The following is a 19,988-nucleotide window of genomic DNA, read 5'->3' as shown; positions in this document are numbered from 1 at the left end:
TGGATGGAATCATGAATGGTACAATTTTTAAACATTCCATTTTCAAATGTTCTTTGGTGCTATATAGTAACCCTCCCCTTTTTTTCTGTATGACAATCTTGTAACCTGTGACCTTGGTAACTTCACTTGTCACTTTTAGGAGCTTTTTGTTGATTACATTGGATATCCAAAGAAACAAACTACTAAACATTTTTTATAAGAATAAAGTTAACTTATGTAAATTACAAAAATTATAAAATATGTAATTTAATTTTGTTTTGGTCAGAGAGAATACTCTTCATTTCAATCCTCCAAAATTTACTGAGACTTTATGGTCCAGGCTATGGTCTATCTTGGGGAACGTACCATATGCACTTGAAAAGAATGTGTATTCTGCCATTGTTGAATGAAGTGTCTATAAACTTCAAATAGGTCAAGTTGGTTAAGAGTGTTGCTCACATCTATATACTTATCTGTCATTTTCCTGTAAATTGCTGAGACAGGAATGTGAAACCTCTATAATTGTGGATATGTTTATTCTTTTGGTCCTGTCAGGTTTACTTCACACATTTTGAAACTGTTATTAGGTATATACACATTTAAGATCGTTATGTCTTCTTGACGAGCTATCCTAAAATTCTTTTCTTTATAATTTTATTTATTTATTTATTTATTTATTATTTTTGGCTGCGTTGGGTCTTCATTGCTGCGCACGGGCTTTCTCTAGTCGTAGCGAGCTGGGGCTACTCTTCCTTGTGGTGCATGGGCTTCTCATCGCGGTGGCTTCTCTTGTTGTGGTGCATGGGCTCTAGGTGCACGGGCTTCAGGAGTTGCAGCATGTGGACTCAGTAGTTGTGGCTTGCGGGCTCTAGAGCACAGGCTCAGTAGTTGTGGCACAAGGGCTTAGTTGCTTCGCGGCATGTGGGATCTTCCTGGACCAGGGCTTAAACCCATGTCCGCTGCATTGGCAGGTGGATTCTTAACCACTGAGCCACCAGGGAAGCCCCTGTCCTAAATTTAATTGTCATGGAATGTTTCTCTTTAGTCCTGGTAATATTCCTTGTTCTGTATTTTGTCTGATGTTAATATAGTTGTTAACAGCTTTCTTACATTTAGTGTTTGCCTGGTAAATTTTTCCCACTCATTATTCTAACTTACCATTGTCATTATATTTAAAGTATATTTCTTATAGGCAGCATATAGTTGAGTCCTGCTGTTTAAAATTCATTTCGATAGTCTCTGCCCTTTAATGTGTAGACCATTTATATTTACTGTAATTATCAAAATGGTTGGATTTAAACCTACCACCTTGCTATTTGTTTTGTACATATTTCACCTTTTCATTGCTCCTTTTTTCCATGCCTGATTTTTGAATATTTTTTTAGTATTCTATTACATCTCTTTTAATGGCTTATTATCTATACATTTTTGCATTTTTTGTTTTTTTTTTTTTGCGGTACGCAGGCCTCTCACAGCTGTGGCCTCTCCCGCCACGGAGCACAGGCTCCGGACGCGCAGGCCCAGCGGCCACTGCCCACGGGCCCAGCTGCTCCGTGGCACGTGGGACCCCCCCCCCCGGACTGGGGCACGAACCCGCGTTCCCCGCATCAGCAGGTGGACTCCCAACCACTGCGCCACCAGGGAAGCCCGCATGTCTTTTTTTTTTAGTAATTTCTCTAAGGTTTACAGTTTGCATTTTTAATATAATAGACTACCTTAAATTAATATTATACCATTTCATGTATAGGATAAGAACCCTACAACAGTAAAACTCCATTTTGTCTTTTGTGCTATTGTCATGTATTTTACTTCTATATATGTTCAAAACTCCAGATAACTTGTTATTTTATGTTTAAACAGCTATCTTGTAAAGAAAGTAAAAACATAAGGAAAAATGCCTTTTATATTTAACCACATTTTTACCATAACAAGCACTCTTCATTCTTCTGTATAGAGCCAAGTTTATACTGATATCATTTTCCCTTTGCCTAAAGAACTTCAATACTTCTTGTAGTGCATATTTGCTGGGCCCAAATTCTCTGTTTTTGTTTGTCTGAAAAAGTCTTTATTTTCCTTCAATCTTGAAAGATTATTTTCACCTGATATAGAAGTCTAAGTTGTCATTTTTAAAAACCTTTCAGTAGTTTTAAAATGTCATTCCACTGTTCTTTGGCTTGCATTATTTCTGATGAGAAATATGAAGAGTTTATATTACTTCCCTTGTGTAATGTATATTTTTTTAGTCTCTCTGCTTTGAAATTTTTCTTTTTATCACTTGTTTTCAGCAATTATGATACTCCTTAGTGTGGAATTTTTCTTTGTGCTTCCCCTTCATGGCATTCATTGAGCTTCCTGGATCTATAAGTTTTATAGTTTTCATTATATATGGACAAATTGCAGAAATTATTTTTTCAGTTTTTTTGGTCTTTGACCTCCTTCCCCCCATCCTTTGTCTCCTTCTAAGACTCCAACTGTGTGTTAGACTGCTTGATTTTGTACCAGAGGTCACTGATATTTTGTTAATTTGTTCTTTTTTTTCCCTCTGTGCTTCAGTTTTGATAGTTTCTATTGCTATATCTTCAAGCTCACCTTTCTTTTTTTTTTGAAGTTTCTAATCTGCTGTTAAGCTCATCAGTAAAATTATCATTTCAGATATTATATTGTTTATCTATCTTCTTCTATACATTCTATTCTCTCCTCATTAAGTTCATGTTTTCCTTTAAATTCTTGAGTCTATTCATAACATAATAGATGAAGTCCTTATCTGTCAATTTCATTATTTATGTAACTCCTACGTCTATTTCTTTTGACTGATTTCTCTCCTGGTTAGGGGTTAGATTTCCCTGCTTGTTTGTATATATAAAGTAACTTTTACCTGGATGCTGGACTCTGTTCTTAGAGGCGGTTACCTATTAGTCAGCTTATTCCTTTTGAAAGTTGTTTTTAAGCTTGTGGAAGGGCAGTCCTAGAGTAGCCTTCACTCTAAGTCTTGTTTATCCACTCCACTAAGGTGTGACTCTCCTTGTGGGTATCTCCTAAATGCTCCATGTATTCACTGAGGTGTCTCTACTATGGCTTGTGGGAACTCAAACTATTCCCAGTTCTGTGTGAGCTCTGAGAATTGCTTGCCTTACAGCTCCCAGTTAATTGTTCTTTTTCCTGGCAGTAGTTCTTTGCCCAATCTCCTGGAATTTCACTCTATGAATGCACAGATTGGTATTCAGCTAAAGACCAGGAGAACCCTATATAGACTTCTGGAGCTTTTTCTCTGCTAGTACTCTGCCTTGCAAAGTCTAGCTGCCTTGACCTCCCTAAACTCTACTCTCTGTCTCTTCAAACACAATAAAATCACCAGATTCTGTTTTGGTTTCCTCTCCCTGTCCTGGGACCCAGAAACTGCCTCCAGGCAGGGCTCATTTGCTTCCTTCTTCACAGTCCTGAACTACCTGTTGTCTAATATCTGAAAACAGTTGTTTCACATATTTTATCCAGTCTTCTAGTTGTTTACAGAGGGAAGAAAATTCCCATAGCAGTTACCCCTTCATGGGCAGAAGCAGTAGTCTTCATGTTTCAGATTTTAATAAATTGAAATCAAGATTAACATCATCAGATCTTAATGCCTGCAAATTTCCTGTTGAGGGCTCACTTTCATGTGTTCTCCCTTATATTTACTGAGTAAATATGTCCCTTGACTGCTTCATCCACCCTCTCGAACTTCTCATTCTCACTGTTCAGGGTATAGCCCATTTCAAAACTTTCCATTCCTTTTAAACTTAAACTTTCTTCTACTGCATTCAAAGCTGTTCTTTCTGTCTGTTTAGTCTTTGCCTGTGTTATTTGTAAAAGACTCTATATGTTGACAAGGGCAGTGAACCCTCTGAAGCTACTGAGTCTCACCACCGTTAGAAGCAACATTATCCATGACCTTGCCAAATAAAGAAAAAGCCAATGAAAATGTCCAAAGATTGCCTGAATCTGTCTGACCTAGGACAGGCTAAGAAAGTAATTTAAATAGCATAAGGTGACCCTGAAGGTACTCAAAGAATGCTTCTGATTCTGCACGCGTAGGTGATATAAAGAAGGTGCTTACACAAGGGAAAAGGAGCCAATGTTTGTTGAATGCCTACTAAATGCCAGATATTACACCAGGGGTTAGCGAATTTTTTCTGTTAAGGGCCAAAGAGTAGATATTTTAGGCTTTGGGGGCCATGTGGTTTTGTTGCAACTAAACATCCCTGCCATTATAGTTATAGTGTAAAAACAGCTGTATACAATACATAAGCAAATGGTGTGACTGTGCTCCAATAAAACATTATTTACAACCGTCTTGGTGCTGAATTTTTGGATCTGACTCTAAAAGTAAAAATAAACATGTGGGACTATATCAAACTAAAAAGCTTCTGCATAACAAAGGAAACCATCAACAAAATGAAAAGGCAACCTACTGAATGAGAGAAAATATCTGCAAATCATATATCCTATAAGGACTTAACATCAAAAATATAGTAAGAACTCAAACAACTCAACAGCAAAAAAACAATCTGACTAAAAAATGGGCAGAGGATCCAAATAGACATTTTTCTAAAGAAGACCTACAGATGGCCAACAGGCACATGAAAAGCTGTTCAACATCATTAATCATCAGGGAAATGCAATTCAAAACCACAATGAGATATCACCTTAGATCCTGTTACAATGGAGATTATCAAAAAGGCAAGAAATAACAAGTGTTGGTAAGGATGTGGAGAAAAGGGAACCCTTGTGCAATGTTGATGGGGATGTACATTGGTACAGCCACTACAGAAAACAGTATGGAGGTTCTGCAAAAAATTAAAAACAGAACTACCATATGATCCAGCTATTCCACTTCTGGGTATTTATCCAAAGAAAACAAAAACAGTATTCAAAAAAGACATAAGCACCCCTACATTCATTGCGGCATTATTTACAATAGCCAAAATATGGAAACAACCTAACTGCCCATAGATGGATGCCTGGATAAAGAAGATGTGGGGTGTGTGTGTGTGTGTGTGTGTGTGTGTGTCTAATACTACTAAGCCATAAAAAAGAAGGAAATCTTGCCATTTGTGACAATAGGAATGGACCTTAAGGGTAACACGCTAAGTGAAATAAATCAGATAGAGAAAGACAAATACTGTATGATTTCAGTTATATGCGGAATCTAAAAAAACAAGTGAACAAGCAAAACAAAATGCATAGTTACAGAGAACAGAGTGGTGGTTACCTGAGGGAAAGGAGTTTGGAGGGTGGGTGAAATGGATGAAGGGGGTCAATTGTATGATAATGGATGGTAACTAGACTTATTGTGGTAATCACTTTGCAGTGTATACAAATATCAAATCATTATGTTGTACACCTGAACTAATATAATGTTATATACCATTTTTACCTGTGTTAAAAAAATCTTTACAGGACTTCCCTGATGGTCCAAAGGTTAAGAATCTGCCTTCCAATGCAGGGGATGTGAGTTCAAGCTCTGCTCGGGGAACTAAGATCCCACATGCCATGGGGCAACTAAGCCTGCACACTCTAGAGCCTGCGCACCACAACTAGAGAGCCTGCACACCACAACTACTGAGCCCGCGCACTCTGGAGTCCAAGCGCCACAACTAGAGAGCCTGGGTGCTGCATCTACTGAGCCTGTGCACCACAACTAGAGAGAAGCCCACACGCTGCAATGAAGAGCCTGCGTACTGCAACTAAAGACCCGATGTGGCCAAATAAATAATAAAAAAAAATATTTTAAAAAATATTTACAAAAACAGATGGAGAGTAGGGTTTGGGATGAATTGCCAAGCCCTGCACTATGTTATGTGCTTTACATATTAGGTAAAACCATGTGGAAATGCTAATATTCAACCATTTTATCCTTTAAAAATAGAAATTTCATATGGTTCAAACTATTATGTTAATTCATTTAATCTTCAAAATAGACTTTCAAGGGTATTAACATCATCTTCATTTTGCAGATGAGGAAAATGAAATTCATATGATAAGTAACTTATCCAAATGACAGCAATACTGGGATTTGATGAACTTGGATTGTCTGCTTGCTTGTTTCTCTCTCACACACACACAATTAAACATATGCTGATAAAATTCGCTCAGTGTAGTGGCTCCCCCACTCCTAAATTTGTTATTCTACTTACCAATAAAGAAATATCGAGTTTTGATAATTTTTATTAGAAAGAAAATAAACCTGATTCTCAAACGAGTCACTCTCTTCTTTATCAAGTCACTATAATCATACCAATTCATCATTTAGTTGTTTATTGTCATAGATGTCAACTTAATGGAGGTCTGAACAGCTCAGATGAGTGAATGTATAAAACACTATGTTTAAAAAAAAAACAAACTACAGTTGATCCTGCAGAGCATACAAAAATGAGGAAGAGACTTCTTACTCCCAATTTTTAGAATTTACAAAAGGGAGGAACACAAGTATACAAATTAAAATATAATTAGGTTTGTGTAATTTGTTTAACTTAAGGGACATTTGGTTCCTTTCTCTGGGAAGCCATTTTTTCTCCACCCCATCTGTTAGAGAAATTGGTTGTTTCCTCTTCTATGATCCCACTGCATTTACATGAACTTCAATTGCCACTGTTTATATATCTGTCTCACACTATACTTTGCAAAGGAATAGGACCCCATGCTTGCAACTTTAAGGGCCAGTGTGGTTACTGGCCTATAAGAGTTGTTACACAAATGTCAAGTGAATGAATAGACGGATGAAAGAAACAGTAATAGCCAAAGGTCAGCCATATATTAGACATTAATCTAGTACAGACTACCTCAATCTTCAAAATAAATGTAGGAGTAACTATATTTATAACTACTGACTCTTAGTTTTCACGAAACTCTGTGAGTATTATTTGTGTTTTATGGTTACAGAGACTGAGACCCAAAGGGTTTAATCAAGTTATTTGTGGTTAGTCAGGTAAGTAATGGAGCCAGGTGAGAGGAATAAGGAAGGAAAGAACAAAAATAAGGAAAAATAAAAATAATTTAAATAGAAAAACAAATAGAAGATGGTTGAAGAAGGTGGCATGGGAAGAGGGATATAGGCAGTTTCTTAAGGAAAGGTCTTGAAGAAAGGAGATAATTGCTATAGGTATTCTAGGTAGAAGGAACAGTATGATTAAATAACAGAGTGGAGCATGAAGTATGTCTGAAGAACAGCAAAAGGAATATTTAGCTAAAGTGGAGATACATGTGGTATCATACTCGATCATTTATTCAAGAAATATTTATTGAGCAATTACTCCAGGTCTGTATGGGAAAATAAACCTAGAAGGGAAGTTTCAGACTAAAGAATGAAGGTTTTAAATGACAGCATAAAAATCTGTACAGACATAAGCATGTATTGGGTTGCCATTGAAGACAAGTAAGGCTGAATGTGACTTGTTCTGCGCTTCAGAAATATTAACCTTTCAGCAATGGATGGAATGACTATAGTAGAGGTTATGAGTTTACTTAGTAGGTAGGTAACTATAGCTTGGTGGGTATGTGGTAACAGGGAGAGTCCGTACTGGGACAGCAGTTCCTATAAAGTGGAGGGTGGGGATTTAGTATCAGGGGAATGTTTATAATTTGACACCTGCCAAACACAAATCATCAGGGAGAAGTTACAGGAGAAAATGGTCTCCATCAGAAGGATCAAAGTAGATGACATTTCCTCATTCATGAATTCTTTTTAATTAAAAAACAAAGGAATAAGTCATGTGTATGATTTTTTATTTTTATTTCATAGAAAAGCCACTGTATAATGATTCTGTTTATAAATGATCTCATTTTCAATGTGAAAATATTTAATATTTAGTAAGTAGCTTTGTGACTCCTAACACATGTCTAAAGACCTTTGGTCCTAAAATTCCTAATTTCTCAAATTCTGAATGAAGATTCCTTAGCCAATGATGGAACCACAGAAGACCATTAGTAATCTCAAAAGAAAAAAGTGGGTGGGGCACAACAAAAAAGTATTAAAAACTGAAGGATTTTTCTTCCATTGTATAAGTATTATTAAAACCTGGAGTTTTAAAAGCTACATATATTCAAATTGTCTGCATTATAATAAGGTGCCTTGACATAACTCACAGTGTTAAAATTATTTCCACTCTCTGGAAACCAAGAGTGTCCTTGTTAAAGTGTAAAAAGATTTCGTCGGCTCGCAACTACTCGTTCTCACAGCTGAACTGTCACAGCATGAAAACATTCCCCCACTGGTGAAGCTTTAGATACCTATTTCCCTGGTGAAAGAGTGCAAAAGGAACTGAAAGAGTTATTGACAATTCATACAGTATCCCATATCCCATTAGAGTACAACTACAAGCAAAGAAAATATTTTAACTCTGAAGACAGATGGGGCAACAATGTTTTAAATGATTGTTAACTTCACTGAGTAGTACTGAAAATGTCAAGATTGTAGTCTATCAGGTCTGAAGGAGACTCAAGATTATACCAGAATCTACTTATAAGAAGTCTATTTCTTTGTCCTGTTTGCTAAGTCAAAGGTTAATGAGAAGTACATTGAAGAAAACACCTTCTGTGTTACTGCAAAGTTATTTCTCATGCAACATAAAAACGTAAATGAAAAAGTATTTTAATCTAGTTCTTCACTAACTTCCTTTAAAAAACAGCTTTATTTATGTATAATTTACATGCCATAAAATTTACTCTTTTTTGTGTGTATTCAATTCAATGATTTTTAGCAAATTTACAGAGTTGTGCAACCATCACCACAATCTAATTTTAGAACATTTCCACCATCCCAAACTATTAACTTTTTTTTTTGCTTGCTCTTCTTATTTTTTTAACATCTTTATTGGAATATAATTGCTTTACAATGTTGTGTTAGTTTCTGCTGTATAACAAAATGAATCAGCTGTATGTATACCTATATCCCCATATCCCCTCCCTCTTGTGTCTCCCTCTCACCCTCCCTATCCCACCCCTCTAGGTGGTCACAGAGCACTGAGCTGACCTCCCTGTGCTATGTGGTTGCTTCCCACTAGCTATCTGTTTTACATTTGGTAGTGTATATATGTCCATGCCACTCTCTCACTTCTTCCCAGCTTACCCTTCACCCTCCCCATGTCCTCAGGTCCATTCTCTACATCTGCATCTTTATTCCTATCCTGCCCCTAGGTTCTTCAGAACCTTTTTTTAAAAATTAGATTGCATATATATGTGTTAGCATACGGTATTTGTTTTTCTCTTTCTGACTTACTTCACTCTGTATGACAGACTCTAGGTCCAGCCACCTCATTACAAATAGCTCAATTCGTTTCTTTTCATGGCTGAGTAATATTCCATTGTATATATGTGCCACATCTTCTTTATCCATTCATCCGATGATGGACACTTAGGTTGTTTCCATCTCCTGGCTATTGTAAATAGAGCTGCAATGAACATTTTGGTACATGACTCTTTTTGAATTATGGTTTTCTCAGGGTATATGCCCAGTAGTGGGATTGCTGGGTCAAATGGTAGTTCTATTTTTAGTCTTTCAAGGAACCTCCATACTGTTCTCCACAGTGGCTGTATCAAGTTACATTCCACCAACAGTGCAAGAGTGTTCCCTTTTCTCCACACCCTCTCCAGCATTCACTGCTTGCAGATTTTTTGATGATGGCAATTCTGACCTGTGTGAGGTGACACCTCATTGTAGTTTTGATTTGCATTTCTCTAATGATTAGTGATGTTGAGCATCCTTTCATGTGTTTGTTGGCAATCTGTACATCCTCTTTGGAGAAATGTCTATTTAGGTCTTCTGCCCATTTTTGGATTAGGTTGTTTGTTTTTTTGATATTGAGCTGCATGAGCTGCTTGTATATTTTGGAGATTAATCCTTCATCAGTTGCTTCGTTTGCAAATATTTTCTTCCATTCTGAGGGCTGTCTTTTCGTCTTGTTTATGGTTTCCTTTGCTGTGCAAAAGCTTTTAAGTTTCATTAGGTCCCATCTGTTTATTTTTGTTTTTATTTCCATTTCTCTAGGAGGTGGGTCAAAAAGGATTTTGCTATGATTTATGTCAGAGTGTTCTGCCTATGTTTTCCTCTAAGAGTTTTATAGTGTCTGGCCTTACATTTAGGCCTTTAATCCAACTTGAGTTTATTTTTGTGTATGGTGTTAGGGAATGTTCTAATTTCATTCTTTTACATGTAGCTGTCCAGTTTTCCCAGCACCACTTATAGTAACTTCTTGATCTAAGATATTTCTATCAATTCATGGAAGCCACTGGTATCTAAAGCTACTATATATTCAAAGCCACACAAATTTCTGCAACTGAGCAGGAAAAGCACAAACTAACCTCACTTTTAATGACCTTTATAACCAATCCTCTATGCTGGCACTGGGAAGAAAATGTTCAGGTGCTTTCTCTGAAAGTTAAACCATCCTAAATATTCAGTTATGGCACATAGTCTTGGAAAGAAATTAATTATATTTTTGTTGGTAACACATTTCAGGCTGTTTACACAGCTGACATTTCTCAGCTGTACCCAATTCATACCCTAAGCTGTGAGGACGATCTTATTTTGTAGCAGATGCCTCCACTTGAGTGATTTAAATAAGTATAAAAACACCATCATTGCCTGCAACAATATAGATTACAAGCACCAGCTTTATGAGTTTTTATAGTCCTAATGAAAGAAAGGTTTCATGACATTTCTTTGGCTAGAAACTCCTTAAAAGACTACAGTTATAAGCAATTTTTGCCAAAACTCAAGCACTGGAGTTAGTGGATCTGCTATGGCACCGATTAAAAGCAGCTTGGCCCTAAACATCTTTGTTGTATCAATCATGAAGCTCAAGGCAACATCCTGCCAATGTGGCAACATATGCTCTGGGGAGGTATAGGCAGGCATCACTTGACAGGTTCTGGGACAAGGTGGAAATATGAAAAATGAGGCAATAAGAATCAAGCTTCTTAATGGAGATTCCCTCTTGTGTCTGCTATGACTTATAGTACCAGGTAGCATCACAGACTTCCATATGGTAAGTTTTAGATGCTTTCCATATTTTCCCATAGTAATGAAATTGCATAGAACTCTTTGGTAAAAAATTAAATAAAGATCATTAAAATGTGAGATCATTAAAATGTGAGACAGTGCCAACTCAAGTCAATGCTTTAACAACTAAAATGTATAAGGTACTATGTTACAGAAGAATTTATTGTATTTCACTGATTTTGCCTATCACTCTTGGAACTTGCTTCTGATAAGCCTATTTCAGCCTGGTTTCTACAGGTGTGGAGCCCAAGAGCAGCTGGCATTTCCAACCCTATTAAGACCCACATCTCTGGACCTTATTACCTTAAACCAGACAATTATTTTTGCTTCAAACTTTTTATTATAGAAATTTTCAAACATACATAAAACTTGAGAGAACAGTACAAAAAAATCAAATATACACATTACCCACCTTCAACAATGATCAACAGACAGCTAATTTGGATTTATCTATATCCCCACTCACTTCCCCAACCCCAGAGGTTATTTTGAAGCAAATCTCAGGTACCATTTCATTTACATAAACCAGTCAATTCCTGCCTGTGATCTCTTTCTGAGTTATGTTAATATTAATTATAATACTGACTCTCATTTACTGAGTGTCTACTATGAGGCAAATACTGTATATATATATATATATATATATTATCGCTAATCCTCATTACAGTTCTTCAGATCAGTGAGGTAACTGAAACTCAGAGAATTTAAGTGACATGCTCAATCTTAATTATTTTCTTCTATTAAAGTTATTATTTATTGTAGCAGGTTATTAGACAATGCTAAGAACATTTCTGGTTTCCTCACGTCTTCTCAGGTAAACAGAAAGCTATCATTTATGTATGTTACTCTCTTAATTTTATAAAAATAAATGTATCACATTTTCTATCAGTCTAATGGGGAAAAAACAAACTAAAAACAACAACCACATCCTTACTACTTAGCCATGGACAACCAACCAATAACTCTAATGATATACTATAATGTCAATATTAAAATCAGTTGTTTATAAATAAATGTAACTGCCTATACACAAATAATTTTTTTCTGAAGGGTTCACTTAAAAAACAAATTTTGCTATCTTCTGATTATTTTTAAAGTTTCATAATCCATAAAACATCTTTCAAAGGCACAGTGTTTAGATTGTGGAATAATTAGACTCAAGTGACATCTACATAAACAGATTGTTCAAAAATGTTTCTGTCTTCCACAAAGAATTCCTTTAGATTAAAGTATATGATGGTAGTGCTGAGAGAGGAGTAGTAATTATTATCCAGATAGAAATGTAATATTTACTAGAAAATAAGAAAAAGGTAATTAAACTCTTGGCCATAATCATTACTTGGGTATTTATTGTTAGAAGATGTTTACAAAGTCTTAACATCTTTTTAGCCCTATTTACTTTAAAAATAAGACTTACTTCAAAATTATTGAAACATTCTAATTTTTTACTTTAAAAGAAAAATGGGTATCTGGTTAGAACAACCAAGATTATGATAAAAGTAGCCAAAATGGCCTCCTCAGATGATAAAATTTACTCTCTTGGAAAATAATAATCGCTGGAAACAGGACAGAGATAGGAAACATTTCAACATTTACAACAGGAAAATTACTATGAGTAGCTGTAATAATAGTTAAAAATTACAGACTAGGTCTTTTCTTCCAGTTTTTTATGGTAGTGAAAATTATGAGTGTGTTTAAGAATAGAGTGCTATTAATATTAACTATAAAAAGTAACTTTTTAAAGTACAGGTCTAATTACGGGAGATGCAGTTTTAAAATTAAATAAAATGATTAGGTTGATTTTGAAGTACCTGTAATTTAGGGAAAAAATTTTTGTGTTTGGGACATTTCATTAGTAATATCTGAATATCTGTATTTTTTTAATCAAGGAAAAATTTAAGTCAAATTAAGCAGCATCAAGTTCCTGATATTGATGTTGTAACATTACCAAGAGAATGCTGATATACTTGGCTTATGACACCAGTTCTGCAAGTGAACTCAAATTATTACAATTCGTCTTATCCTCAACATTATTTGATTTATAAAATTCTTCCAATGGATTCAAAGCATTTGATTCTGCTTAATATCACTGCCAATTAGACTGAAAGTGGCAAAAGAGAGAGGAGGATATAAAACTGCCAACTCAACTGTCACTTACGGAGTCATCTGTGGCAGAAGTTGGCCAGCCCTCCCATAACTGATGGCGAACAGGGATACTCGTAAGGTCATACACATTTCTCTTTACCTATAAAAAGAAAAAGAACAATTAAAATAGGGTTTCCACATGACTTATGTTAGTTGCCAGTCAATTTATGTGATACACTGTGTTTCCTCTGTTTTCGAGATTCAAAACAAGAATCTGAAACTAGAAAAACACAAATCATAAAAATTTTATTAAAAAATCTAAACCAAATTTAAACCAAGGTTAGATGAAATAATAGTTCAAGAAACAACCCCCCACCCCACCCCGCTGATTATTTTTATGTTCCTGGATGGCTTCAAGTTTCTTTTCAGTCAAGAAACTTCAGGTACACAGTTCATGTAGGAGAGACTACATGACCTAATTTATAATTATACATTTTTATAATCTATTTAATTTTAACAATGACTCAAGATATGCAATGGTTCAAATAAAAGATACGTTTCTAGTTTCTAAGTGGGACAGAAAAGGATGTTAGTTTTTTTTCCAAGGGAGTGGAAGGAAAAACCTGAAGCTTCCTTCATTGTTTTATGTACATTTCAAAGATATAACTTATTAATAAAGCAGCAAAGGGTTATTTCTTTGAAATCATTCCAAATTAGAAACTATTTCAATAGAATATTTATTAGCTGAGAGCCATCCATTAATATGCTATTTAGGCCCTTCCCCAAAAGAAAATATAGTAATGATAGTTTTTATTTTAAATACTGGTAAAGTTAAAAAACTGTTTCTCTCAAAAGTAACATTATACCTTTTAACTTTATTTGTTTGTTTGTTTATTTTTGGCCACACCCATGCGGCTGGTGGGATCTTAGTTCCCCAACCAGGGATCGAGCCTGCGCCCACAGCAATGAAAGTGCAGAGTCTTAACCACTGGACTGCCAGGGAATTCCCAATACCTTTTAACTTTAAAAGGAGAAGAGGTAAGTAATTTTTCAGAATAAAGTGTTGGAAGGTTAAACTCTTTTACCCAGTAATTATCATATCTTTCTTTAGATTTTTTTTCTAAATAGATTACAAAAATTCTCTTTCATTCCATATTCACAAATAAAATAAATTATCAAATCGTAAGAATGAAGAGATCATCCACCTTAGCTAACTCTTCTGGCTAGTTTTGGGGCTACCCTGCTGTAACAATGAAGCTAATTTTGAAATGCTGCACATAATAAGTTCTATAATGACTTCAATGTGGAAAACAAGCAGCATTCATTCATGTTTTTAAAATGCAGAAGTCTGAAGTATCATGTTGTCCAATTACAGCATTTTGTATCACATTACTGTTTACTATACATAAATACATCTAAGTTACCCTTCCAGTGAAAGAGAGAAATATATTCACTGGGGAAAGAAAGAAACAAAACAAAACCCAGAACTTAATCTATTTTTATCTCTAATGTACACCTGTGAAAAAAGACTTGGTAAACGAGAACTGAGGCGCTTGGGGGCATGGCTTGATCCCCACTCAATTCAAACACACAGCTTTTTTTTCACAGATTCTTAGCAATGGCCAGTCTACCATGCAGTATTTTGTTTATGGTCAGTCACATCAAGTTTGGAAATTTTCATTAGTCATTATCAACCCAACAATTTAACCAAATGCAATCTAACCTCTTACCACTTCCACTAGCTAGGACTATTCTGTCACGCTTAAACATTGGTGCTCTAGGGGGAAAGGTGTTCCATACACACAAAATATTATTATTATTGTTTATTAATAAAAAAGTGAGAGGACAGAAGGAGTATGAGGAAATTTTAGTCCTCAAGGCAAAAAATTCCTTTCTTAAAGTTAGTTTTAATTATGTTGTCTAGATAAGCCAAGGGTCAGCAGCTATTTTGAAGGTAGAGGGGAAGGCAGGACAAATATTTACATCTGTTGGAAAGGTGGCAAGGCTACCCTTGCATTGGAGAATATACACAAATACTATGAGTTGAGTATATAAACAAATAACTCTGGAGTGAGATTCTTTAAATTCCACCTTAATTCCAAAACACAACAACACGGTATTATGAAATAAACAGTATTTTTCTTCTTTCATTAACTCATCTGTAACTGCGCTGAATGAATAACATTCCTTTGCTATTCTAAGCCTGAAAAGCATGTTCTGGCTATAGTGTTATGTTGGTATAAAGCACAACGCCAGACTGATGTGCTGAACAAAAGTGATCAAAGTTAGAGTAATGTTAGCCATTGCACAAGTATTTGGCTTCATTGTTCTCCCCAGAATGACATCTGTTAAGCAACTTGTCATAGAATAAACTGGTTAATGCAGAAAGAACTTGGCTGAGAGGGTACAACATAAACCATATTTGGCTAATGTTTGATTGTTCCGATGGAAAAGCTAAATTCACAGCGTTTCTGAAAGTAAGCCAAAAGAACCTCGTGTTAAACCATAATCACTAAACAACAACATAAGTGAAAACAAATTAGTTTTTCAAAAATAATTCCATGTTTATCAGTGCTGAAACCACAGGCAGATTTTACCATTATATGGAAGAAAGACAAGTGATAAGACAGCAAAAGCACATAATGAATAATGGTCTTATTAACAGAGATTAAAAAATTCTACTGTCTTTATTGATGGTCTTATTTAATTAAAATTTTAAGTGACAATTCTGTAGGGAAGAAAAAAAATCAGAAATGTACACAAAGCAAAAGTAAAAATGATTCTTTTAAAAAATTAGTATTCTAGGAAAGCTGAATGACAAAATATAGCTAAGTATAAAATGATGCAGATGAATTTATGGTCATCATGAATCAAATGAAGGACACAGTTTTCTCAGAGAGAGAAGGATGGAGGAACAGAGGAGGGAGAGAGGAAGGACTAAAGGGAAGGGGAGAAAAGGGGGGCCAGGCGAGGGGGAAGGTTGAGAGACTGAGTGATTTGAGAGATTTAAGAGCACTTGAGAGAGGCAGAAAGAACACACATACAGGCTAGGATGCTGTAGCTGGCATGCCCAGCTGCAATTACTGTGCTACTTCTGATGGAGTTTCATCTTTAGAGATTTGTGTTAAATTCCAGTTAAGGACAAGTGGCACTTCACAGGGTAACATTTCCTAAGGGCCTTTTTGTCTTACATACTTTCTTTGATCAGCATTGGCTCAAGATTATGCTGAATCTTCATAATCTTTTCAATTCTTGTTATGCATTAAGCTCTAAATCTATGAGATTTTAGGCTGCTAAACTATGCAAATGTTTCAATTAGTTCTGAAAAAATTTAATAAATGCTTTGATTACCAGCTGAACATTAAAATTATGTTACAAACTATACTGTATTTGGATTAAGTGTTCTGGATTGACAATAGATTTTCCAGAGCTTATTTTCCAGATTTTCTAAAAGGACAGTTTCACTTCTCCCCCATTGCTTCATATAAGACAGTTGTTTGTGACTAAGAAAAAAATATTTGAATCAGATTACCTTGAAATAGTACAGAATTAATGCAGTATTGATTTATTTCCTTATATTTGTTTTCATTGTTAATAAAACAATGTAAGCAATGATCTCCACTTCAAACTTCATATTTCCTCATTGTGGAAATTTCAATGATAAACACAGCACTGGGAAAAAGATCATTTTTTTATGACCTGCTCGAAATAAAATTATATAAGACATTCATCTCCCACAAAATTTTGAGTTCCATAAATTTTCAAACAGTTTTATATTTCAGTTAAATTTTATCAGAATTTCTTAGAAAAAAAATTCTTAGGAAGTTACTCTGCTAAAGGCCGAATTTTGAGGCTCAGATTAGCCTTAAATGAGCTGTCTGTAGCTATTCAAACTGAAAAATATAAAACTTGGTAGATAACTTTGTCAGCTATATTTTATAGCTAAATGTTGTGAGCTAAACATTGGTCACACTATTGAAAAACATTTTAGGGAATTTTAAATTTCATTCAGGTATTATCCAAGTGAAAGCAGATTCTGATTATAGAAAAGCCACAAAGTTTGAGGTATTGTGGCATAATGAGAGGCAGAGAACTAGATTTCTAGTCCTAATTCTGCTGTTACTGTGGTGCAAGTTGGTGGAACCTGAGACCTAGTTTATTCAATATTCGAAAAGAATAAAACAAGATCACTACTGATTTTCAAAGCTCTAAAATTCTATGATTTTTTGAAAATATTGGAGTTAATCCCAGATACAGGAAAATAAGAGCTAAATATATTTAAGATAAACAAGTAAAGAGGGAAAGTTTAAAACCGTAAGACTAGAAAATGAAAGAAAAATAGTAAAGAGTGACTAATACAACATATCAAAAAGGAAAATTGCCAATAATTTCAGTTAAGAAATACAGATATAATAAACATTTTAAGTGAATTTTTTTTCTTGGATAAAGAAAAGTCTTAGTTTTTGCTTTTAATTACACTGAAAAGTCTAGATTTTTTTTTTTTAAAGAAAAGACTAAATAATACTCTTCTCCCAGGAGATCTCATTTAAAAATAAAACCTGTCATACTGGTTTTCCAAATAACTATTTCATCAACCAAACAGGCTATGGTTTTGCCAGAATACTACAGGCTAAGTGATACAGTTGTAAAGTTCTATTTATTTATTTCAACATCTTTAAAATTTTGAAATCTGGCCTATGACTTTTCACATATCAAATATTTTAATATGGCAAAAAATAGAAACCAAATATTTAATTGCTTAGAACAGTTATCAATTTGTTAGCACTCTAGTTTCTAGATTTTCTGAATTAAGAATACTATGACAGATTACAACCCTTACGAAAAAGCACCCTGAAACTACATATATGTAACTCATTCTCTTATCAGTCTTAGAAGAAAGAGGCCTTTGGTCATATTAGAACCCGAGCTTATCCAAATTTTAGAGTATCAAAATTTAAACTCCAAGTAATTCACACCATCAAATGATGCTCCAGTTAAGAGTTTGCTAAATAATAACTGCACTGAATAAATAAGTATTTGTGTGTGTGTGTGCGTTTTAAACAAGACATACAGACTAGGCTTAGTTCCAGTTTCTTAGCAATCACTGGTGCTCTGAAAGACTTATAATAGTTAAGAAACCAATCACTTCTGATACAGACTGGGTTTTGAACACATACTTCATATCTAAGGACTTTTCTTTTTCTTCTTTTTTAACATATTGTATACTCGTTGCAATTGCACATGGATTTGTTTTACTATGATGCAAGTTAAAACCCTCCTAAAAATCCTTCTTGAACAAAAACACTTGAAACCGGATGGTGCAAGGGGAATGAGAAGGTGGCATCAGTAATCAAATGTTAATTAGCAAGCTTTTTTTCCCCCCTTCCCTCAGGGCTGGCCTGTGTTGGAGAATTCAAATCAGAAATCAATGCTTCAAGTGTTTAACTATTACTTCTTCTCATTAACCATTTAAGAGACTCAGCAATTCTCTCCTCATAAAAACAGTAACTCGAGACATTTCTTTTTCTCAAATACCATCTTTCCAGAAAACAATGAGGATGTTGTTTGAAGAAAACTGTAAAATTGAAGTTGCTTTCAACCAGGCTTTAGGCTGCGTTCTGTTCTATTAAAACATTTTTTGGCTCTAACTGAATTCTTCATTCCAACAACTGTAACTAAGTTTTGCTTTGTACCATACTTTAAAAACTTATTTCACCTCTTACTTGTCTGCAAAGAAATCTGACAACCGGCATCTTAAGAGATTACTGGGAATGATGACAATAAAGCTAAGCAAATACGGAAACTAGTTTGAATGCATATAGTTAGAAATGGATTTTAGCCATCCTGAAAAACTACCAAGGAAAAGATTTAACACTTTCATTAGAAACATGGTTATATTCAGAATTTCCTATCCTAAAAGTTTGGTGTGGGTGAAAATGTTATAAAAATTGCAATGTTAGATCATAAAGTAACTGAACTAATGGCCATAAATTTATTAAAATTAATTCATAACTTTAGTTAAAGGTTAAGCCTGGATTTTAAAAGAGAACTCTTAAAGAGTGAAGAAAACGTTTATAAATGAGCAAGGTTGAGTATGTTTCACAAATGGGAACAATTATTTTTCTGCATCTGTGGTTCTCAAAGTGTGGTACCCGCAGTATTAGTATCACCTGGAAACTATTAGAAATGAAAATTCAGGGGACCTGTCCCAGGCCTAGTGCACTGGAAACGCTGGGACCCCACAATATGTGTTCTAACAAGCTCTCTAGGTAATTCTTACCAAGCCAAAGTTTAAGAAGCATTGTGTGAGTTATAGGCTCTCCTAGATAGCCATGTCTTTCTAACTTACTGATTCAAAGTTCTTTGAACTCTTGCCTAAGGTAGCTAGTCCTTTTGAGAATGAACATGGTTAATAATGATTTGTTAGGGAAATTCTAGAAGTGCTGTAATTTTTTCGATGATAAAGTGATTATTTTTAGTCTAAGAAAGTAATGAAAGATAGCACTACTTCACTACAGACTCCATAGCACTGAAATAATTGATAAATAATAATCTTCATCATTGAAAATCTGTGTTAATCTTCAGTTTTTCTGCCTTAAGCTTAAGTGTGATTGCTTTCTGGCTATAATATATATTTGGTATTACAGTAAAACTGCAAATCCACAATAAATGATCTATTGTCACACTAAATAAACTTGGAAGACACCTGTACCTATCAGCTGAATTGAGGAAATGTCCCTAAAGACCAGAGAACTGTTTGAAGCAAAGGAAAGACTAAACAGTTTTTGGTTTGTTTTTTTGGTCTCTCTCATAGGCTACCTGAAACAAGACCCAAAGGAAAAACAGTGGGAGGTTAACCTCATATCAATCAGTCAAGACCTTATCCTAGAAG

The 19,988-nt window shown here is 34.8% G+C and overlaps 1 protein-coding gene across 2 annotated transcripts in view; it reads right to left on the bottom strand.

Annotated features, from left to right (window-relative positions):
- Nucleotides 1-19,988, bottom strand: part of FAF1 (Fas associated factor 1) — a 499,303-nt gene that overhangs the window by 172,736 nt on the left and 306,579 nt on the right. For both annotated transcript variants that reach the window (XM_082834106.1, XM_082834105.1), the window contains exon 8: nucleotides 13,170-13,256. In XM_082834106.1, coding sequence (XP_082690232.1) covers nucleotides 13,170-13,256 — 87 coding nt within the window. The remainder of the gene's footprint in view (nucleotides 1-13,169; nucleotides 13,257-19,988) is intronic.

The sequence above is a fragment of the Leucopleurus acutus genome (assembly GCF_964270905.1).
Source record: "Leucopleurus acutus genome assembly, chromosome: 2".
Classification (NCBI taxonomy): domain Eukaryota; kingdom Metazoa; phylum Chordata; class Mammalia; order Artiodactyla; family Delphinidae; genus Leucopleurus; species Leucopleurus acutus.
Note: the sequence above shows the minus strand (reverse complement) of the source record. Positions and strands in the feature narration are given on the sequence as shown.